This window comes from Calypte anna, chromosome 1 (assembly GCF_003957555.1).
Source record: "Calypte anna isolate BGI_N300 chromosome 1, bCalAnn1_v1.p, whole genome shotgun sequence".
NCBI lineage: Eukaryota > Metazoa > Chordata > Aves > Apodiformes > Trochilidae > Calypte > Calypte anna.
In genome coordinates this window covers 35,168,993-35,193,034 of record NC_044244.1, presented here as the reverse complement: position 1 = coordinate 35,193,034, position 24,042 = coordinate 35,168,993, and the positions used below count along the sequence as shown (strand labels likewise).

The 24,042-nt window shown below is 40.0% G+C and overlaps 1 protein-coding gene across 1 annotated transcript; it reads left to right on the top strand.

Moving 5' to 3' along the window:
- The first annotated feature begins 1,895 nt into the window (after positions 1–1,895).
- On the top strand, positions 1,896–24,025 carry DYRK4 (dual specificity tyrosine phosphorylation regulated kinase 4). The gene is made up of 14 exons (XM_008504439.2): positions 1,896–2,151; positions 6,013–6,096; positions 7,472–7,621; positions 11,800–11,935; positions 13,096–13,259; positions 13,649–13,785; positions 14,636–14,776; positions 15,634–15,772; positions 18,011–18,092; positions 19,860–20,032; positions 21,991–22,051; positions 22,601–22,730; positions 22,939–23,093; positions 23,538–24,025. Exons 1-14 carry the CDS (start codon positions 2,113–2,115, stop codon positions 23,771–23,773), a joined length of 1,827 nt encoding a protein of 608 aa, XP_008502661.2. The 5' UTR covers positions 1,896–2,112; the 3' UTR covers positions 23,774–24,025.
- The last annotated feature ends 17 nt before the right edge of the window (positions 24,026–24,042 follow it).

Genomic DNA, 24,042 nt, shown 5'->3' with positions numbered 1-24,042 from the left:
ATCTTTTGTCCTAACTCAAATCAGAAGGACTGATATGCAAGAGCACAGTAATGGGCACAAAAAGTAGAATTAATTTAATCTAATTTTAAGGATATGAAAATTTGGGTTAGATTTTTTGCATGGGCTCCTTCTATAATCAAGTCAATATAAAGACAGGAGCACTTTCACAGGGAAATTTGTTTACCTTGAACATTTAGACTAACGTGGAATGAATCTTCTTCCCACTCCAGAATGCCTGTTCCTTTTCAGAGGAAGTTCTTTAATTTCCTTTACCTTGAATATTATTTTATTTCACAGAGTTGTTGCTAAACTTAATAAATTTGTAGTTAAGGTTTTGTCTCCATGATGATCACATCCACAAGGAATTTATCCACCTTTGCACTTAGTGCTTTTCATGAAATAACTTTCAGAAATAGGTATTTTTAAAATAATGAGTTACAAACACCATAAAGATTTCCTTCATTAATATTTCCTTCAAACTTAAAAAACCACTGCTTTGTAATTTAGAGCAGGAGCATTTTATACACTGTTTTTTACTTCAGGGTTTCATGACTGAAACATAGTCTTAATACTGGGAGGGTTCTCTTGTGTTGTTGAGAAGCATAGGAGAAAACTTTATACAGTTTCTTTTGCTGCCAAAAATGAGTTGGTCCTCTTCAGTTATGTGAAAAGAAGCATCCTAAAGATTGTTTTCAATTGTGCATGACTGAGCACAGAAAATTCTAATATGTTTGCTAGAATATAAAATAAAATGAGGATAATAGAAAGCATTTCAAAGAGCAGATATAAATAAAAGAAATAATAGTTGTACATGTTTGCACATGCCTATTTCTCTGTGTATATTTGACGGGGAGTGATTTAACTTAAATACACTGGCCATGTGTTTGTGCTGTTTAATTTGTATTCTAGCACATGGCATCTCTGTGCATTCCCAGGTCTGAACCTGTCCTGCTGGCATGACAGTCTGTGTGGCTATTTGGCTAAAGAATGAGAAGTTTGTCTTGTGTGTGAGGTGTAATACTGGGGAGGATTTGTTGACTGGAGAGTTGCCAAGCTTGGGCAAACTTAAAAGGGGAAGTGATGGAATTGGGAGTGATGTGCCTTTTAGGATAGTTGCACCTCAGCAACTATAATAGGCAAGAGCATCCCTTGGTCCACTATGGATGCAAAATGTAAAAAATGGTGCGCATTCCAGGAGCATCAGTAGGTGGCAGCCTTCTAGAATAGCTTCTGTGGGGGAGCATGCATTTCTTTGAAAATTCTGGTTTATTAGTGAAAGTAGGACTATTCTGGGTTGGTGACCTAGATTTAAGACCAGCAGGGAACATGCCATTCCTTGGCTGTATGAAAGAGGAGAGCACGTTGTATTTTGGTTTTAGATGTTCCCCTAAGATGGTGTGGGGATACAGCCATCACCATCAGTGCTCTGTCACACATGCACAGCACCCAAAAGGGGAAAAGGAAAGAGAGGATGGCAGCTAAGCTCTGTCTCACTAGCCACACAAAAATAAGAGCCTCATTATCTCAGAAGATAACAAGGTTTGTGATGCCAGTAAGAACCACAGACTAAAGTGCCACATTTTGATCTTCCGAAAAGGAAACGTCATGCTCAATGATAAATCAGTCCTTAAGGTATTAATTTATTTTCATTTTCCAAGCTGGCAATCTTAATGAATAGATTTTACTCACCGTATAGCAAGGTCATTGTGACAAATTTTGAAAAAATACAAGTTCAAGTGTTTTTCACAAGCAGATGAGCTCAGTGAGAAAGAGCAGACTGAGACAGCAAGGAGAACAGCCAATCCTGTTATATTTGTCTTTCTTATTACTGACTTGCCATGATAAATATGGAAAATTATATTTGGCTGGAAGGAGGCTGAGAAAGGGAACAGATGGCCACCAAAAGAATCCTAAAGCAGCTAATAGTCACTGGCATATTTCCGGGATAAAAATTTAAATTTGAAGCCAAGCAGGAGAGTTATCCATTTTTATTTTTTTTTTCTGATCAGGGTACTGTGCATGAAACTGATCCTGCAATGCTCTGACTAGATGAAGGTGGGCTTCCTGAAATGCATTCACCGAATGGAATAAACAACCTCTATCTTGCAGTTAATGTCTCTTGCAGTTATGCTGACAGAAATAGTTGACAAGGTGGGGAAAATATTTATGTACCTACTGTGTTTTGAGTGAGTGAGACTGCATTTGCTATATAGGTTTTTAAGATACTGCATGATTTAACATCCACGTTATATTCTGTGTAGTCTACAGGCTTTCTTCAGATTTGATAGAGGACAGAGAGAATAAGTTCCATACAATAGAGTGTATATTTTGTATTGTTGTGTATTTTATAATTTCTAAAATTCTAATGCCTTTGTGATGTCTGTGCTCAATGGGGAATTGAAAAAAAATAGTCTGGCATTTTGTGAATTATGGAAATATGTCACAATTTCTGATTTTGCAGAATGCTGCATGCTCAGTAGCTCATATTCCTTATGACTGCAGACGACGTAGTGAATTAGGACGTTGTTCTGTTTCTTGAGTTATAACTGGAATTAACAATGTAATGACCAGAAATACATGATTTGAAGGGCTGGAATAGCAGGAGGTGGTAGTTTGAGAGTGAGGTGCAATACTGGAGCTATAGGGCAGGCTGAATGCTATAGGAGTAGGACAGCCAGGGGTGAAATGGAGCAGATTAGTAAAAGTTGCTGCAATTTTTATTTGGAGTGCATCAGCTTGAATTAAACCAGTCACAACAGCTCCAGTGTAGATTTTGCTAGAGCAGCAGCTGATGGGTCACCTGTATCAAGACTATCAAATAAATCACTGTTGTGGACATACTGATGAATCCACCTGCTCTCCACTCAGCCTCTGGCAGGACTGTTGTAGGCACAGATAGGTTTTCCCTATGATTATTTACAAAAAGATTGTTCTATTTACCTGTTTGGGGGAGTATTGTGAGAGCTGATCAGTTATGGATTAAAAAAGGCACAGCCATGGGCTGATAGACCAATTTTGCTTTTGCAGAGTGAAAGGAGTAATGTGCATCTCGAATTCTTGTCTTTCTTTCCCTGGTGAATGGAAATTAACTGCATTCTGATTCTGGCAGCACACTCTGGTGCTCACTCACCTGCTTCTCTAGCTCTTGCTGAGTTTCAAAGACATTTTGTGAATTGTTCATACTCTAGAAGTAGATAATTTGACCTTCATTTGACCTAATATAGACATCACTGCATAGCCTTTTAAAAGAATATTTCTTATTACTGAGAAATAATGTGACAGCTTGGAGTGAAGACTGCAGTCTGTACAAGTGTGTGAAGTCTGCTGTTTCTTTGATTTTCTTTGATGTGATAGGTGTTTCTTTCTGCAATTCGGACTTCATATTGGCTTGCAGTTAGAAAAGCACAAAGTGATTAAGAAACTGTCTCTAAATGGAGTGTAATATTTTCATCAGCTCCAGAAACTAACAAATAAAGCTAGCTGGGAGTAAAGTGTGGATAAGATGTGAGGGAAAAGCATAAGACACATAAAAAGATGCAAAGTATAAAATTAGTCTTGATGAGACCCGATATATCTAGCAGAACTGGTATATCTAGCAGAGTTATAAATGTGGATCCCAGATTCATCTTCATAACGTGTTATTCTCTCTCGAAATGCAGGATATTGCATTTGCATGTGAAGCCTTTGCCTTTAGAAATATTCTGGTGCTGGTTTTTTCCATAGATCATCCATGTAAATTCACTCTGGAGGACAGTGAGTACAGGGACATAGAGTGCACTGGGCAAAGTAGGTCATGCTCTGGGACATTCATATGTAGGATGCAGTAATCCAATGGGTCTCATCTGGAGGCATTTGTTGTTGAGGTTCTGGGGATGTTCTGGATTTATGGCACATAATCTCTTACCTCTGGCCAGCTGATCTCCAGTCCCAAAGCAGGAAGTACTATGTCCTGCAAACACAGGTCTTAGTACCTTTCCCTTTCCTAATATTCTCCCTTGCTCCATAGGTATCCATGATCTTCTCTCTCAGACAGTATCCAGTTAACATAATAAGGTTAAACTCAGACCTGTTGGTCCCAGCTTTTTTCTGAAGTTTACCCTTTAAGCTTGCAGTAGGACTTGTTTATTTGGGGTTTTTTTGTTTGCTTTTGTTTGTTTGTTTCTTCCTGGACTTTCATATGAAAAGAAACATGGACACTAACAGCATGGCTGTCTGAATGGCAATTTGTAACTGGTGTGACCAGCTACAGAGGGGTCTTCATGGCTGGTGGTGAGACAGCTGAACCTACACACCAAAGAGCAGCATTTCCTTTATGTGATCAGGTAGATTTGTACATACTTTCCCTCCAGATTTAGTTTGGAAGTGTCTTCTAGAGGTCTCTAATCTATCCTCATCTCCAAGGACAAAGATCCCACAGCCTCTCTTAGCATCTGTTCCATCCTTAGAGAGCAGGATGGATCAGAGCCATTGTATGTGTTTCTTCAGCTTGATCTGCACCTTGGTAGTGACACCGATGAGTCCTGGATATATCAGGGTCACAGTATGTGCAGGGATCAGTCTGTACACAAGCATCCCTCACCCACTACAGCCCCTGTATATATGCAGTGGGTTGGTACAGATGCATCAGGCTAACCTGAGTTATCCCTCTCCTTTCAGCCTCAGACAAGAGGCTCTTTCAGCATGGCAGAGGTTTTATGGCACTTGCCACTGCAGAACACATTAAGCATCCTCCTCCAGTATGCAGACATATTCTCATGGGGAGTAACTGAAGTCCATGGCAAAGACATTTTAAAACATTATTCCCTAGCACTGGATAGGCTAAGTGTCATTTTGAAGAGCTATGACTTTATCAGCAGCAGGTGAATTTAAGACTGGGTACAGACTGTGGAAGCCCTGGCTGCAAAACAGCTATAAAAGAGCACTGTCCTGCTTTATTTAAGTATTTTTAAATTTTATTTAAATATTTTTAACTATTTATTTAAGTATTTTTAATCTGCAGTGCACATCCATAAGATAATTTTGGCCACAAATATGTTGTTTTGAAACTCTAAATTACCCTACCCATGCCTTCAAGTTCCTGTGTTCTCCTTTATAGACAAAACGTTGATACTCTACCTCAAAACTTCTATAGTGGAATTGATGTGTTTACCTGGATAAAGATGATTTTTTTTGATTCTGAGTGGAATTACTTTTTGCCCCAGAGCCCAGGGACAAGGCAGCACATTTGACTAAACAGAGTGGGGGTCACTCAAGCCACCAGAGCAGAGCTCCAGGATGTTATAACCACATAGTTTTATTATCTAAATTACTGTAAAGACTTATGCAATTCACTACAGTCAGTGGACTTCTGTATGCAATGCTCCTTATCATGTTCATCTTCACTAAATAAATGCTGAAAGAACGAGTAGAATCATACAATTTCTGTGCTTCTTAGCACTTTCCCCAAGTATTTTTTTATTTGTTGCTTTTTATCTGTTTTATTTGTTTCTATCTGTTGCTTTTTTTTATCTGTTGCTTTTTTTTTTTTTTAATCTGTCTATTGGAATCAATGGATTGTTTTCTATTTCTCAGTACATTTAAACATTGATTTGTGGTTTTCTAAAATGTACACCCCGAGTTGAATCAGTTTAATATTGCTGTTGACAAAGGATGAGCTGACAATCTACCTTGTCAGGCAGTTTAAAGCTGACCTTCCAAGCACGCTCCCTGTCTGCTTTTGAGCACATGTTTAGAGGTGGCAGAGCCCCCCTTCCTCCCATGGCCACATGGGCACATCAAGCATGCTGAGAGGTACAACAAGCAAGCTGTCTCTGCACCTCTCCCCAAAACAGCTTTTCAACTGGGAGAGGAATTGCAGGAGCACAGAGAGTCTGCAGCAGCTTTTGTGGTCCTCTTGCATGCATTGTGTTGGCATGGGCATTGGCAAAAAGGAAAGAAACACAGAAATTGTACAGAAATCCCAGGATTTTTTTTTTCCAGATTTTTTATTAAAGCACTATTTCATGTTTGCAGTCTTCCCATGTGGATGCATTTTCTCAGCCTCAACTGACTGTTCAAGAGAGGGATCATCTGGGATCTAACAGAGTCTTCCATCAGGTAAGTGATTCTTCAGATTACTTTTAAAATATCTGAATGTGTGTTTTCCAAGACACCCCATATAATAAATGAATCTGAGCAAAAAGAAATTCTTTATTCTCTGCCCTCTTCCATTTCCACTGTGGCTGTATGATTGTCCCAGCTGCCTGTGAGTATTTTGGTTTTGCTGGCTATTTAGTAGCCTTTGAAGCATTTCTTGTGCCCACCCTCTTTTGTTTCTTGGAGCTTTCATGAAAAGTTTGCTGGGATCCTAAGGTTTTCAAGATTTTTCCATAATATTGGAAAAGAAAATTTACCCATTCAAGTTGGGTGGATGAAGAGTTTTGCTTCATTTCTTTTTGAAAAAAAGCATCAAGCCTCGCCTTTGTTGTCAAAAACTTGACAAATATGTTTCTATCCTTCCCTGATGACAAAAAATTGACGGGCTTATATGGCTTGCAGCCTTAACTCTCTGGATCTTATTCTGTATTTGACAGGGCATTGTTGATCTGTTTCACACCTATTTCTAGTATTTTTTCATTAGTTGACAAAGAAATAGTCTACTGCAAAAATTTTCTCTGTTGATAAGAGTGTGATTTTTCTCTTTAGATACCCAAGAATGCTAGAGGTCCTAACATTCACCAAACCACATCCTTGAACGACTGACTTTAAAGAATGAATGGTATATAGATGTTTCACAGATAACAAATGGGAGAAGCCTCAAGGAAGGGCTGATAATCCTGGAGTTTTCAAATTAATACAAGCATTAATTTTTCAGTAAATTTTGCAGAGAGCTTGCCTTTTCCTCAGTGTGGAGGAGAGTGACAGGGGGCCCCAGTCAAAGTCAACACCATGGGAAGTGAGGGGAGAGGGGAGAGGAAATATTAAGGATCCAGTTCAGGGTAGACCCACCCCCTCCCACCTCTGGTGACTGGTAGCCGTCCAGTTCCAATTTCTTTTCTACCCCTAGGAGTAGCTAATTATGTTGCCTGCCATTTATTCTTCATGCCTGCTTATTACCCTACATATTCTTTATTTCCCCCACTCAGAGGAGTCCCACAGCCTGCAACGGCTGTTGGGTTTCCAAACCCAACCCAGGTTTTTCCAGCTGAAGCAGTCATTGCACTGATGCTGGATAAAGATGCTCTTGTGAGGAAACTTCCATGGTGTAAAATGGTCCAGGCTGCCTGATTGTCTGGGCAGCCTCCTTCTGCCCATTAAGAGCTGAGAGCTGCCAGGGAGTACCTCCTCTTTTCCCCTTCTCCATAAGGTGTCAGAACTGAACCATTACACATTTCCAAGTTTTTAAGTCCCTCTGGTTTTAGAAGTTGTTACATGGCATTGCTTGCTAGCTTGCTAGGTCGTTATGTAATATTTAATTCTGCTTTCTGTCTAGAAATTCAGTCGTGGTGTTCTCTCCCTCCCACACCTGGAAGTTCAGGCAAAGCATGGTTTGGTTGCAGAGACTGCAAATCCTCCTGCCCCTGGAAGCAGCTTGCCTCAGATAACAAATAGGAGCTTGCAGAATGTCCTCCCCTCTCTTCAGGTAAGTTATAAAGCCTTTAGACACCTTGTGTTTGCCTAGATAAGTAATTTCTCTCAAGTACTGCCAAGACAGAGGCAGTGGCAAAGCGTCAGAAGTGTGTTTGTGTGTGGGAAGAGAGAAATAATTTAGTGATGTCAGCATTTGCATCAGTTTCTGTTTTCAGCCATAAAGGAGGTAAAAGAGCATAAGAGCTAAAGAGTCAAATACATAAATTCCTTACCAGCATGGTGCTGTGTATCTCCAGATATCCTAATGGACACCCAACATCACAGGAGGTTTTCAAAGTAATCTTCACTTTCGGCATTCCTTCTTCCTCATTTTTCCTCACAAATCTTATGTCCATTCCCTATCTGTACTTCTTTCTTTGCCACTTCTCTCCTCAAAATCAGGGACCAGCAGTATTCTGATGCCTCCTTTTTTCACCCTTTCTTCTGCTTCAGTGGAGTCTCTTTACTGAGACACTTGTCAGGTTGTGTAGGACTCCATCATGAAGTATTTTCAGATCTCTTGCACTGTAAGTCACCATATAATGCATTTTGCTTGGGAAGTCAAGAGTCTTCTTGGCAACTACTACAAATTCTTTAATTTCATTAAGGGAGTGTGTGTACCATTGGGTAGAGCTGGAAGGTGCAAAATACCATAAACAATTAAATGTAATGGTTTAGTCTCCAAAATAATTTAAATTTTCTTTAATCCTAATTCTGTGGCCTTCATAAGTCAAACCTGCACTCAGCTCCTAGAAAAGCCAAAGATTAAGCTTTGCACCTCAAAATGAACCATCCTTCCATTTTATTGTCTGCGCAAAGATTGGAGCCAAGCATTTTATAGAGAGAGGCTTGGGGTTTTTTCATATTGAAATGGTATTTATAAACTTCTGTAAGAAGATGCATAAACACCAATATGAAAGCTTTTTTTGCTTGGCTTAGAAGTGCCAGAGGACAATAAATATTTAATCTAGAAAACATGATTATGTTTGGAGATCTTTGCTTACCCTGCCCTAGAAATAACACAGCACTGCTGCATTAAGGGAGAGTGTATTGGAATGGGAACAGAATGGAATTCTCAAGCTGGGGCTCAGCAGGAGAGCAAGGTTAGATGCAAGTAAGGGAAGATGGGTTTATTTTAAAACAAACCTACTTTCACTTGCACTTACATGTTCTTAAACCAAAACTCACAAGCACCAAGGTAGATACATTATATCCAAGTGGTACCAACCAGGAGTTCTTGCAAGGATGTGGTGGACTAATGTTGCCCAGTGGTCAGTCCATGTCACATCGGCTGGGTTCTTCTTGTCTTGGCAACCATATGCTGATTGTTGGTTGGAAGGGATCTCAGAAGACATCTAATCCAACCTCCCATTCCAAGCAGAGAATACTTGGAGAAGTTTGCTCAGTGCCTTGTTCAGCTGGGTTCTGTATATCTGAAAGAATGGAGAGTGCACAGCTTCTCGGGGAAACCTGTTGCAATAGTGAACCACTCTCGTGGGAAAAAGTATTTCTCCTAATCTCTAATCATTCTCCTAATCTCTAATTTCTAATCAGCCCCAGCTCCCTCAGCCTTTCTTCATAAGGGAGATGTTCCACTCCTTTCATCATCTTGGTCACTCAGCACTGGACTCTCTCAAACAGTTCCCTGTCCTCCATGAACTGAGGGCCCCAGAATTAGACACAATATTCCAGATGTAGCCTCACCAGGGCAGAGTAGAGGGGTAGGAGAACCTCTCTTGACCTACTAACCATCCTTCTGATGCACCCCAGGATGCCATTGGCCTTCTTGGCCACAAGGGCACATTGTTGGCTCATGGCCATCCTTCCATCCACCAGCACCCCCAGGTCCCTTTCACCTGTGCTGCTCTCCAGCAGCTCAGTCCCCAACCTATACTGGTATCTGGAGTTGTTCTTTCCCAGATGTTACACTTGCCTTTGTTATAATTCATTAAATCTCTCCCTGCCCAACTCTCCAGCCTGTATAGGTCCCTCTGAATGGCAGCACAGCCTTTTGGGGTGTCAGCAACTCCAACCACTTTTATGTCATCAGCAAACTTTCTGATAGTACACTCTATTCTCTCATCCAAGTCATCAATAAATATATTGAATAGTACTGGTCCCAGTACTGACCCTTGAGGGATTCCTCTAGAAAGAGGCTTCCAAGTAGACTCCATCCCATTGATTACAACTCCCTGGCTCCTATCCTTCATCCAGCTCCCAATCCACCTCACTACCCCATCATCCAGGCCACATTTCTTCAGTTTAGCTCCAAGGATGCTGTGGGAGATGGTGTCAAATGCCTTGCTGAAATCAAGATAAACTATGTCCACTGCTCTGCCATCATCCATCCACCTGACTTCATCCTCACAGAAGGCTCTCAGGTTGGTCAGACATGACATCCCTTTAGCAAAGCCATGCTGACTGCTCCTGATAAGCCTCTTGTCCTTGATGTGCCAGAAGACAGCATCAAGAATGAGTTGTTCTATCACCTTACCAGGGATGGATGTGAGGCTGACCAGTCTGTAGTTAGCTGGGTCCTCTTTCTTGCCTTTCTTGAAGACTGGAATGACATTTGCTTTCTTCCAGTCCTCAGGCACCTCTCCTGTTCCCAATGACTTAGCAAAGATGATGGAGAGCAGCCTAGCAATGACATCCAACAGTTCCCTCAGCACCCATGGGTGCATCCCATCAGGACCCATGGATTTATGGATGTCCAGCCTCATTAACTGATCCTTAACCCAGTCCTCATCAACCAAGGCAAACTCATCTTTTACCCTGACTTCCTCAGTGGCCTTAAGGGTCTGGGGCTCCTGAGGATCCTCCAGCTGTATGCACAGAGGCAGAGAAGGTGCTCAGCAGTTCTGCCTTCTTTATATCCTCTGTCACCAGGGCACCCACCTCATTCAGCAGTGCCTTCATTGCCTCTGGGGTTAGTTTTATCTGCTATGTATTTGAAGAAGCCATGTCCCACTTGAAACCACTCCCTTCTATGAGGATTTTAAACTCCACAATCACATGGTCACTGCAACCAAACTGCCCTTCCATTGACCTTCACATCCTCAGTCAGTTGGTCCTTATGTGTGAGTAACAGGCCCAGCACATCTAGGATTACCTACATTAAGTACACAGTCCAGAAAATTCCCAGCATGTTTCACCTCCCAGCAGATGCTGAGGTGACTGAATTAGCCCATGAGTCCTGATAGGGCCTTCAGGTTATGATGACTCTTCCCAGATGTACCTATTTAAAAACCATTCTCACTAGGTTAGCAAAGCATCTGCAGACACTCTTGCCTTGCTTCATCAGATGGAACCTGTTTCTATTCAGTAGTTCTTGTTTCTCATCCTATGTTCATAGAAGCCTTTTCTGTAGCTTCAGCCAGGTATTGATCTGCTGCACGCATTGTTTTTAGCTGAGTCTTTTCCCTTCAACGAAGGGACTGAGTAGAACATGACCTGGGCTCCTATACCCCTATCCCAAGGGACACTGTCTGCTATCTCTTTATCCATCTTTCTTTCACCTCTAACCCTGCATCACCTCTTCATGGCTTGATTCTGCAGTCTATCCTTTGTTTTTTTCTGATTCTGAGAGCCCTGAGAATCTGCATGTTCTGGGGGATCTTGGTGACCTGCTGATATAGGTAACACCTCTGTATCTTCTGCAATTTCTTCCTTCTAGTGCTTCTACATCCCTAGAGAGCCATTCATTCCCCATTGATACCACTCTTGGTCTTCCTGTTAAACATGTGCATGTGTGCAGACCCAAGCTGGTGTCCCTGCACTTCTGGGGACTGCACAAGCAATCTCAAGGATTCAAGATATGCCCACTTAGATGCAAATTATATGCTCCAGTTTGTAGCATTTATACAAAGTGAGAGCCCATGTACTGAGTGAACTTGGAAGATGAACTTCTTTCTCTTATTTATGGATTTATCTTTCAATGGTCCAATAGCCTTTAGAGCTGCTGGTAGAATTTGCTCTCTAGGTAAGCAGGGCATTCTAGTCCACAACCATGCTTGTTCTGTCTCAGCACAAAGTTGTTAGATCACTCAAAAAAATCCAAAATAAATATTTTGCAGCTTTGTCGCATTTTTTATGTATTTTTTTACATATTTATAGACTTGAAGATCAGCCGAATGCTCATAAAAATATCTGAAAACAAAATTACCTTTTGTTTGTTTGATTATTTGGCAGGAAAATGGAACTCAAGGTGATTTTCCCCAATTTAACCCTCCAGGCACTCTTCCTGAAAGTGATACCACAGCCCAGACAAAACCATCAGAACTGGAAAACACCAGCATCAGTGTCAAATTGCCTATGACAGCATCAGGTAGATTATTACAGATCATGCTAAATAGACTGGAGTGACAGGCTGCCTGCACAGGAGTCTGTGCAGTCAGGATACTCGGGGACCAAAAGCCCCATGCCAAATTAATACTGAAATATTTAAAAAGCAACTTGGAGCCAAAAGAACATGGATTTACTCAGTGATTTCTAAAAATCCTATTTGGGGATGTATGCATTAGGGAAATGAATAGACTAACACAAATACATAAATGAAAGAAGTACATGTTTTACAGAAGAATGCATATTTGCCTAAGACTTATGACAGGTCATGTAGATCACAACAGCATTCTATTACAGTGATAAAACACTTTTTCCACTTGCTTTTAGCTGTGTCACATTTTATCTGTGTGGGCTAAATTGCATTTTGGGAATTCTCAGATCTAGAAAGTTTCTGGCAAAGTTAATCTACTTTTAGAAGGAGTCTAGGAAAAGAAAAAAAAAAGTGGCCTTTTGCTTTGAAATGATTTAGCATCCCTGCATTGCTGGATGGAGATCTGCCACTGTTTAACAAAACACCCACATGTATGCCTGGAGAACACACTGATTTATAATGCTATGAACTGACTAATTATCTAGATTTAAATGATGGAAGTGGAAGTGCTGGGGTAGATGAAACACTACTGTGCAGCAAGAACTAGCAGAACTGCAGATTTGGGTCCTATTTAATGCCTAGCCTCGTGCATCTGAATTTGGCTTTTTCTGTCACAAACGCAAGTACTTGAAATGAAAGTACTTAATGAAATGAAAGCTTATTGCAATTTATAAATTACCATCAAAACAATAAAAACACATTTTTTTTTAATGTAAGCTATGAAGCTTGCTGAAGGAGATAGACAACACACAGGATTTTCAAAAACCTCAAGGTACATAACTTTGCTTAGAATAAAATAATTTTTACCGAAGATGGCTATAAAAGTCTTGCTGAATGTTATATTCTAAGTCAGAAAAAAAACCCAAAAAAGTACTTCAACACTGTAGAATCATAGAAATGCTGGTTGGAAGGGACTTCTAGCAGTCAGCTTCACAGTCTCCTGCTCAGACTAGCGTGCTATACTGTAAACTGTTCCACTGTAAAATCAATTTGCCATCAGATTGCTGTAATTTTATTGATTTTTACTGTCATATTCTCATTTTCTAATTTAGAAGCCTTGAAAAATTTTAGAAACCAGTTAACAGTCTACGAGCAAAAAGAAATATTCAATTATACAGAGCTATGGTTTCTTGGGCTGGAAGCTAAAAAGATTGAAGGTTTGCCTGAAACCCAGAACAATAATTGTTATGATGATGAGCATGGGTCCTACTTAAAGGTAAGTGGAAAAACTTTGGTAATTCACCTTCAGCTTGGTTAGTTGGTAGTAACTGTCTGCCAGCTCTTAAGTGATCTATCCGAGATAAATGTTTCTAGAATATAAATATGCATATGATTAAAATATCAGTAATATTAAAATATCAGTACCAATCACTTTAAATCTCAGAAGAGACTCATAAAGAGTAAGCCTTATTCAAAACTGATGCAAGGTAGGTAGATGAATCAAATATTGCATTTGTTATTTTCTCTGTCATCCTTCTTTAATGCAGACTTCACCTGCTACCACTCCAGCATCTTTTATAGGCAGTTGACTCACACAGATCAACTACTTCAAAGTCTGGGCTTTGTTGTACTATTAGAATCTGAATTATTTGTTTTCTTTTGAAGGTTTTACATGACCATATTGCTTACCGATATGAAGTGTTGGAGGTGATTGGGAAAGGGTCATTTGGGCAAGTGGCTAAATGCTTGGATCATAAAACCAATGAATTAGTGGCACTGAAAATAATAAGGAATAAAAAAAGGTGAGACATCTGAACACAATCAAGTCTTTGTGATATAGGCAGTGACAATCTGGGGGTAACATGAACAAAGCAACATTGAATTCCCTGTACATCAAACTTTCATTAAATACAGTGAGAACAGAGTGAGGAAAGGTGATGTGCAGCTCTCAGAATTGGCCTGGAGCCAGTGGAGACACAGTCCATGAAAACAGGCACAGTTTTTCCAGGCTTACAAGGAGGTGTCTGTATCCAGATCTCAGCCCAGGTAACCAGCCCTGCATGACTGAAGGCTGAGAGCCTGCATTCCCCCTCAAGATTCCAAAAGCACACGAATCTTCTGGGAGGCTCCAGTGGATCCTTTTAACATGAGAAATTCTACACTGTGGTTCTAAGCAACCTCTTCTTGTTATGTGACTGATTACAAATTTTTAGTTGAGTTTAGCTTGAGCCAGGGGGAGTAGATGAGAATGATGCTCTTGACTCCAACAACTGAGATTTAGCTGTGTGGTTTTCCTCCCCAGTGAACAATAAGTGTAAAGATGGTGTTCAAAACTGACTCTCTTACTGTGGTAGGTGTGAAATATGGCCCTGTTCAAATGAACATACCTATGGACTTTGAAAGCACTGGGATTTTACTCTGGATGCTAATTTGCAACTTTCCCATTAAAACATTTTTTTTCAGATAAATCAAAATAACTACTCTTAAGTGTTATGCAAGGTCAGTATATTTAGACCAGGAAACAGCCACAATGAATCGAAGTTACAGCAGTTAACAGGAGTGAATGGTAAATTTTAAACTGTTGTCACATGCATTGAGTTTACAGTAAGACTGCAGTGTTTCTTATCATTCCTATGTCATGTGATATTTCAGATTTCATAGCCAGGCTTTGATAGAAGTAAAGATCCTTGATGCTCTCCTGAAGAAAGACAAAGATGATACTCATAATATCATCCACATGAAGGAGTACTTCTACTTTCGCAATCACTTCTGTATTGCCTTTGAACTGCTGGGGTAAAGTGTATTTTCCTTTACACAGATCTTAAGGAGCACTTGTGTCTTACAAGCTTTACTTTTTATGACTTATTCAGAAGAATTTGTAGCTCTTAATGCTACCAGGAAGGAATACTGTGTAAATACAGACTGCCTTTGATCACTGAAGGTGAACTGAAAAAAGCCTCATTCAGATTTCATGTAGACAACGAGGTGATCCATCCCTTATCTTCTGTGCTGTGCATCAAAGTTTTCTTCCATGAAAGCCCTGTGAGGCAAGGAGTAAATCAATGGATTCAGGGTGTAGAATCATAGAAGGGTTTGGGATGGGAGGGTCCTTAAGGATCATCTGCATCCAACCCCACCACTGAGGTCACTCCTTCAGGTATATTGCTGAGGACAAACCTGTGCTTCCCTTCAATAACCACCATGGGGGTGTTTATCTAGAAAGATTTATTGCTGTTTTAAAGACTTTTTAGATTAAGAGGATTTACACAAGGTGCCAAAGCAAAGACAGATGAGAACAGGAAGAGATCGAAGAACGTTTATTACTCTCATGTCCTGATTATAGTTGTTCTTGCTGAAAATCAGCACAGTTGCACAACATAGCACTGAGTTCGGCAGGCAAGGAAGTCCACTGACATTATGTCTTCTTTAGATCTGGAGGCTCAGGGAGATGTTCTTGTGTATGCATACATTCAAGCAGAACTGCATTCTCATGGAGGAAAACATCTAAGTTCTTTTCTTCTACCTGTGTCCTCCCTCATGTAGGAAGACAAGCTAAATACTCTCTAAATGCACTGTGAATTAATCATGCCTTTAAAAATATGTTCCCTAATCTCTTTTTTGTTTCCTGTCTTCTTTTTCCCCTCCCACAGAATAAATTTGTATGAGCTGATCAAAAAGAACAATTTCCAAGGTTTCAGTTTGTCTTTAATTCGACACTTCACTCAGTGTGTGCTGAAATGTTTACAAGTGCTCCACCAGGAAAGAATAATTCACTGTGATCTGAAACCTGTAAGTATGGTAGTTTCATAACCTGTACAGAATACATGAGCTTCATTCTTTTTTTTACTGATCAAGAGGAACCGACAGAAGAACCCTTAATACTCAGTAGGGTATTTGTACAGAAGCTATAGGTTATTTCAGGAGGCATTACTACTAGAGTCAAGTGATTCTTTCCATTGATTCAGTTCATTCACTGCCAGGAATCAAGTTCATGTCATGACTTTTTGCTTAGAGAAAGAAAAAAGTACTTGTGAAATAAAGTACTTCCAGTATTTGGGACATTATGATGCAAGGAGATACTCTCAAGGCAGCCTTTTTCAGCTTATCCTGGGAAGTCTATTGAATTTCATATACATAACTATAGAATTAAGTAGTATAGTAAATGGTAAAGCAATGCTACAGTAGAGTGTTTAGGGTGCTCACCTGTTTCTGTAAGAACATCTGTGATCCAATTCCTGCTGCTGTATCTGCTAAACATTGATGCTAGATGAAACATTTCCCTTCTCCTTAAGCCCAAATCAAAACTTTTTGCAATTTTCTGAGAACTCTTATATACTTTAATTATATATTTATATTTGTATTTATATACTTTAATTCTTCTGTCTTTTCAAGTGAACATTTCTCTTGATCTGTTTTTCAAAACTGCAGATGAGTTTATATAAAAATAAACCAATCCTCTCTCAACTAAAAATGCTCAGGATGAGATTCTGTTCTCACTTTGCTTGACATATTTTGACTCAAAAGTGAAGAGTCACGTGCAGCCTCTACCCATTGTCTTGCCAACATCTTTGCCAGACCAGTTTGCAGTGAGAAGTGAAGGTTAGCAAGGTAATCAATATATCTGATTCAGAAAGAGTTGTCCCAGCAGGAAATCTCTTTGAGGCAATCACTGACAAAGAATGAGGTTGACAAGATCAGTAAGTGTAGTGTGTATTAAAACAGTCACATATTAGTGAACATTCAGTGACTTCACTGAAGGATAATTCCATTCTCATTCTACAGTTGCACAGTTTAATTAATTTAATTTACGTTACCTCAAACTCATATTTGTTAATACATTTGCACCTATGATATTTCTCAACATAAGGAAGAGTATGGAATTTCTCTGGACTTCATCCTGGGTAATCACTGCCCCCAGAATCTGTTTTTGCAGTGAATCAGCTCCCTTGCATTGTCAGAGATTCAGTATTAGAGACAGAGTCCTGCCATGAGCATGAAGAGATAGCCAGCTGCAGAGATGATTCTTCCCATAACAGAACAAAGAGCATCTGGAGAGTGGAAGTCAGCCCTTGCCTTGACTTTCAACAAAAGCAGCTTCACCCTCCTGTCACAGGATTTCCTTATGAGTCCCCTAATTACCCAATAAAATACTTTATTTGGGATTAACCTGGAAACTGTTCAATCTTTCAAAGCTTTGGTATTTAATCACTTTAAAACTCATTGATAAAGGTAGCCATTTCTCTGCTGAGAAGTGGAAAAGACTATATGATTAGAAAGGAAATCAAAGGAAATTCTTAATTCAGACAGATTTTTAATGAGAGTAAAATTCAACTCTGCAGAAGAGAGCTAATAGGCTGTGTTTACTCATCAGTGCAAATATCCCTGGGTTAGCTGATTAAGAATCAGTTCCCAAGCTGGAGTTGTAGGCACACAGAGCTGTACCCACCTGCACCCAGCTCAGAATCTAAACAACCCCATCATTTTCTTTCCCCTTCTGATCTCTGCATCACACATCAGGAGGTGGAGAGAGGTACCCTTACCAAGTCTGAAGAAAGCTGCTGAAAGCAGTGGAGGGAGCTGTGAAGAAAGACTCATTCGTGGATCAGGGGCTTTCTGTCATTCCAATAGGATGGTTCTGCTTAAATTAGCACAGAATGCAACCACATAATTTGCCTTTTACTTTTACAAGAGTGAGTTTTAGAGAGCATTCTGGCTGGCTGGTGCATAGACAGGACCAGACACTGCACAGAGCAGTGGCCTGGATTGTATGTGATGTGCAGGACTGGTGTCCCTGCCAAGCTAACCCGCAACCTGGGTACCTTTGCAAATCTTTCTTCTTCTTTGGTTAATGGCACATTAACTTACCTTAGCAAATGCATTCTCCAGGAAGTTGTACTTTAAGCTTTTATTATGCAGATAAGTGTAAACCCAATGTGTTAAGCTTTGCTTATTATCCAAAATGTTCAGTAACATAATGTAATGTGTTAAAACCCTTTTTCCCCTGTTTTTCTTTTTTTTCCTCTTTAGGAGAACATATTATTGTACCACAATGGCCAAGGTTCGGTTAAAGTTATTGATTTTGGATCAAGCTGCTATGAACACCAAAGAGGTTGGCAGAAAAGTCAAGTTGATGTAATTTTCTCAATAAGCTTTCTTAATTTTAAGTAATGTGGGAAAACTCTGTCTTTGATTGAGCTAATCCAGTGACCCATGTCCCCAGTTAGAATCTGATGAAATGTTGAGCACTGGTTGTGGAACAAATACGGGTAGGAGACAAGTAAGCCATTGCCACACTTTTTCTTCATCCCAGATCTGATCAGCTCCTCAGCTCCTGTTGAAATCAAAATTACATTTGCAAGAGTGGTTAGCTGAAATATACCTATGAGGAAAACCCAGAGACTTTGCTGAAAAAGGAGTTTATCAGGTCCAGGGAGCCTTTCTGAGCAGGATGGATTAATTGTAATTGGTACTTTTTGTATTAATGCAATCAGGGGAATGGGAAGTATGCTTCTTGTTTAAAAAGTCAAAGTTCAGTTTTATTTTTTTTTCTATTGAATTAGAATGTACAGGAGATAACAAGAACAAAATTTGTAAAGGAGAAATGGAAGTATAAAAATTCAGCTAATAATATATCTAAATATTAATAGACATATTGTAAAGAAAGAATGATAGCATCATCAGGAATGCAAATATAATATTAAAAAAAAAAAACAGCAGTAAAAGAACAAGCCCAAGAAAGAAATCTGCACTGCCTTTCATTAACTTAGAAAAACAAAAATCATCTTAAATGGCTCATATTTTTCCTGTGAAAGATTGATAATTAAGCTTAACCAAATCCTGTTAATCTATATTTTAGGATTCAGACCATTATATTTACATGCTATTTTTTTAGGAGTGTATAATCATTTTAGGTTTGCTATTGTTTGAGCAGAATATAATCTGAGGTGCAGGCTGAAATGTTTATGGAGAGCAACAGATTGAAACTTGAAATAAGTGGAAGGGAAAATGGAGCATGACCGAGGATACTCTGTCTGTCAGCTGAAACAAGAATAGGTACAGCCCTCAAAGTGGCACTTCATTAGAGATTAGAAAGCAACACATCAGCAACCTATTTGTGACAAGAATGAGAAAAAGCAGACAATAAATTCTGCTGTTGGTCAAATGCACAAGGGCACAGATTGGCACCGTGGTACTCACTAACTGTACAGATTTGGTGTAATCACAATATTGTGCAGCACTTACTTCTCAGGGTGTTTTCCTTCCAGAAGGAAGTTGAGTATGTGGGGATGTAGAGAACAGAAATACAAACAACTGACAAGGAGTTTGCATGCTATAACCCTGTTCAGTTTTCTAAATGACAGCTTGGTAGAATGGTAAGAAGAAGTAGTCTACCCACTATGATGGGTCTGAACCTTGGAATGAGGTCGTTTGCCATCTGCTGTGGGGTTATAATGCATTTATAGGGAAACCAGAGGGCAGCAGGAGATGGCCCATAGGTGTCAGTGAAGCCAATAGTTTGTACAGTGCAAATATGCTATAATGAAGAACTGTTGACTGATGTGAGGCTAAGACCTCCAAAGAGCAAGAGGAACAGGCAGTAAACTCAATCACAGAATTAATAGAATAATTTCTTTCATTGAAACTTGTTGAAGAACAATTTTGAATTAAAATAAAGTATATCACCCACTGTTTTTAGGAAGTGAGCATAAAAAGCTTTTCAGAACCTATGTAAGCAACCCCTTCATGGCACTAAAGGGATACAGAGTACACATATGGTGTCTCAACATCTATTTCACTTCTCTGTGAAATTTGGAACCCACATGTCTGTCCCAGTCATGCTATTTTGCTTCTTCTTTAATTTTCTGTTTTGCTGTAGTGTACACCTATGTTCAGAGCCGGTTTTATCGCTCACCTGAAGTGATTCTTGGTCATCCCTATGCTATGGCTGTTGATATGTGGAGCTTAGGCTGTATCATAGCTGAGCTTTACACAGGCTACCCACTGTTTCCAGGGGAAAATGAAGCTGACCAGCTTGCCTGCATCATGGAGGTAACATTTGGGATTGTCTTTTGAGTTGCATACACTCAGTTGATAAACTCCATTACCAGCAACAGAGAGAACTCTCAAGAGATAACAAAACATAGCTGGCTATGGGCTGGCCATTTAAGAGGGAGTTTTATTACAGCCAGAGGGTTCTTGTAAAGGATGGCTTCTAATGCAAAGCTGTTATTTCTATTTCAGGTGTCAAACACTACTTTGTACACTCACTATCATGCTTCTGAAGGAAACATAATTTAATCTAGCCAGAATTTGCATGGAGAAGTCAGAACAGCAGAAGCATATCTAAGAGGAAGGAAAACCAATCCAAATTATAACAGGCTCCTCTTCTCTGAGAAATTAAATATGTGTTGGTTGAATAAGATCTCTTTAGTCCAAACTCTGCTGAGATATTTTTGCTAACATTTGAGTAGTCAGCTGCATCATTGTCTAGCAAATCCTGAAAACCTCAAAAGCTTGACTAGAAACTCTCTGGGTGGCTGCTCAACTGCTGCTCTACTGTCCTGCTGAAAATGTTTTTCCTATTAGTTACCCTGAACTTCTCAATGCCCTGTTTGTGGACATTGCTCATTCTTATACTGTCTGCCCCTACCAAGGAGTTTGGCTCTGTGATATTTGTAACTGTTTTTCAAAAAGGTTTGGGAATCATAGAATCATAGCTAAGGTAGGGCTTTTTACACTAGTGTGTAGTGAGAGGACAAGGGGAAATGGTTTAAAACTTGAAGAGAGGAGATTTAGATTAGACATTAGGAAAGCATTCTTTCCTGTAAGGGTGGTGGAACATTGGCAGAGGTTGCCCAGGGAAGTTGTGGCTGCCCCACCCCTGGAAGTGTTCAAGGCCAGGTTGGATGGGGCTTTGAGCAACCTGGTCTAGTGAGAGGTGTCCCTGACCATGCAGGGGGTTGGAACTAAATGATCTTTACGGTCCCTTCCAACCCAACAATTCTATGATTCTATGATAGAATTATTAAGGTTGGAAAAGACTCTAAGGTCATCAAGTCCAGCCATCGACCCAAGACCACCATGCCCCAGAGTACCATGTCTACACATTTTTTTAATACCTCCAGGAACGGTGACTTCACCCGTTCTCTGGGCAGCCTGTTCCAGTGCTTGACCACTCTTTTGGTAAATAAAATTTTCCTAATATCCAATCTAAACCTCCCCTAGTGCTACTTGAGTACATTTCTGCTTCTCCTATCACTTGTCACTTGGGAGAAGAGACAGATATTGATCTCACTATAGGCTCCATTCAGGTAGTTGTAAAGAGTGGTAAGATCTTCCCTCAGCCTCCTTTTCTTCACATTAATCCATCCCAGTTCCCTCAGCTTCTCCCCATATGAATTGTTTTCCAGGCCTTTCACCAGCTTTCTTGCCCTTCTCTGGAAATGCTCCAGCAGCTCAGTGTCCCTCTTGTAGTGAGTTGCCCAGAACTGGACACAGGACTCAAGGTGTGGCCAGCGCTGAGTACAGGGGCAGAATCCCTTCCCTGGACCTGCTGGCCACGCTGTTCCTGATACAGGCCAGGATGCCATTGGCCTTCTTGGCTACCTGGGCACACTGCTGGCTCATGTTCAGCCAGGTGTCAACCAGAGCCCTCAGGCTTTACTGAAGCCCAGGTAGGCAATATCCACAGCCTTTCCCTCATCCACCAGGCAGGCCACCCTAGTTGTTAGATGCTTATTAATCCTTGTTCTTAGAGCCTTCTGTGATAAAGCTCCAGTGTCATCCTTCATAAGATCACACTTTCTGTGTAAGAAATCTCTTAATTAACCTCTTAATTCCTTCTACAATTAATTGCACAAGAGGAAAATGGCTTGTAGACATTTCTCAATAAGTCACTACATTCAGCTTCTCTTCTTAAGGAGGAGGGTGAATTTCCTCACCTCTCCTGGCAGTTGTTATGAATACTGGTGAAATGTAATTCCATTAATCCATTTTCTGTGTTGAAGGTACTGGGTCTCCCACCAGCTGATTTTATCCAGGCTGCATCAAGAAAGAGAACGTTCTTTGGTAACTGCTACTGATTGTCCTTTTGGGATTCCTCCCTGCTAGTTAATCACTAGTTAATATCACTGGGATAGAGTAGGTGCTTCTTAGCTGACAAAACTTCTTTCAGGGACAGATGTTGAAAGAAGCAAATGGGTAAACCAAAGCTTACAAAAGAACCTGTTGCTGTGGTCTTCATGTCTTATGGGCCCCTCATTGCCAAGGAGATAGAAAAATGAAAGGGAAATCCATTCCAATGTTGCTTCTTAAAAATGTTATTGCTATCAGGAACATAATGGGCTTTGGGAACTAATTTAGATTGAGTTCATTCCTCTGGGTATAATTTGTTTTTGTGAATCACACAAAATAAAAGTCACAGTGTAAGGTGCAGTGTACAGAATGTAAACATTATTGTTTGCCAAAATGCTGGCAGACAATAAGTCCAATAGGGCAACACTGAAGTTAGTGGGATGGATATAAGTATTGTTTTTGCAGTTGTCTTAAAGATTTTACAAGGATTTTAAATGTAATTTTTTTAGCATCTATTTATTTCTTTATTTATTTTTTTTTTAGATTCCAAAGGTTTTCCAAAATGCGTAACTAACAGCAAGGGAAAAAAGAGATGCCCAGACTCCAAGGATCTAAGCACGGTGCTGAAAACCCATGATGCAGGTTTCCTGGACTTTCTGAAAGGATGCCTAATGTAAGTTCATAGTTTTGACTTGTATACAGCAGGCTATTTTTGACTTTGCTTTCATCCACTTGTGCCTGTAAAACCTTTGTATCTGGTGGAGTGTTTAGTGGGGGCGTTGGATATTTTTTTTTTTTCATTTCTTTCTGAAGACAACACTGAATCTTTTGGCTTAAACTGACTTTCAGTTAAGCAACTATTTGTCTACCATGGATTTAAGGTGGGAACCTTCCCTGCGCATGACTCCTGATGAAGCAATGAAACATGCATGGATCCAGGAAACAAAAATCTACAGAGCAAAACAGAAACCACAGACTTCATGGAAGCTTAGTGATGACTTTTCCTCTGCACCAGAAAAGAAAAAAGAGACTATTCGTAAGCATGTGTTACCTGGAGAAATATGTTAATTTATATCAGTGTTTGGTATTTCTTTATATTTAATATCTGTTTTAGTAAGGTGAGGTGATAATACACAGTGTCCAGATAGTGGATGGTCACTGGAATGTGTTGAATAGAGCCACGGTTCCCCATTTCTGTAAAAACCCATTGCTTATGTTCTGTAGCAGCTGCCAGCAAGAAGAGTGGCAGTAGTAAAGATTCATATGGAAATTTTTCCCCACTAACAGCAAAACAGTTACGGAATCTGACACCACACCATTGGGCACCTCACTTCCTGAGCAAAAGAATGCATCAGTGGTGGTTTTAAGATTCCAGAGAAAATTTTCAACTGTTTTTTTGTGAATATGTGGCGACCGTGTGTTTATCCGCCTCTAAGAGTCTGCAGTCTTACCCTATCACTTTATTTCTTTATTATTGCAGAAAATATCTGGAGAAATACAGCTGAAAAAGTGAGAAAGGAACTGGTTGAACGTCTGACTCCCACTGGGCCCTCCACAGGCATGAGAGAAAATGATATGCAGAACACAAGGAAACTTATTATTTTGGAGAAACATATAGAGACCGAAATGGAAAAGCCTATCAAAAATGATCAAGCAGAACACAGTGGTGAAACAGCTCTTCAAAAAAATCCTCTTTTTTTCCCACCAATTAAGTAGTACACAGGACAAGTGGTGATCAGTTCAGTTCCATACCTGGTATGTTTTGTAGGTATTATCTGTACTCAGGAATATAAGCTGTACGTGGGCTGGGCACATTGTAAGTACATTTAATGTTCATTTTACCCTGAAATAGTCCAGGCAACCAAAACAGAGTTTGAAAACCATTCCTTTTCCTCACCTACATCCTTTATTGTGATCAGAGATCTTTCACAAACAGCAGCAATAAAATGGAGACTGTAGAGGTGGAGAGTGGCTCTTGATGGTTC

Bases quoted from the DNA above. Each gene is read 5' to 3' on its own strand.
- DYRK4 (XM_008504439.2), top strand. From the start codon at position 2,113: ATGTCTCTTGCAGTTATGCTGACAGAAATAGTTGACAAG. The intron at 20,033-21,990 runs GTAACATTTGGG...TCTGTGTTGAAG, and splicing joins AGCTTGCCTGCATCATGGAG to GTACTGGGTCTCCCACCAGC. The intron at 22,052-22,600 runs GTAACTGCTACT...TTTTTTTTTTAG, and splicing joins AAGAAAGAGAACGTTCTTTG to ATTCCAAAGGTTTTCCAAAA.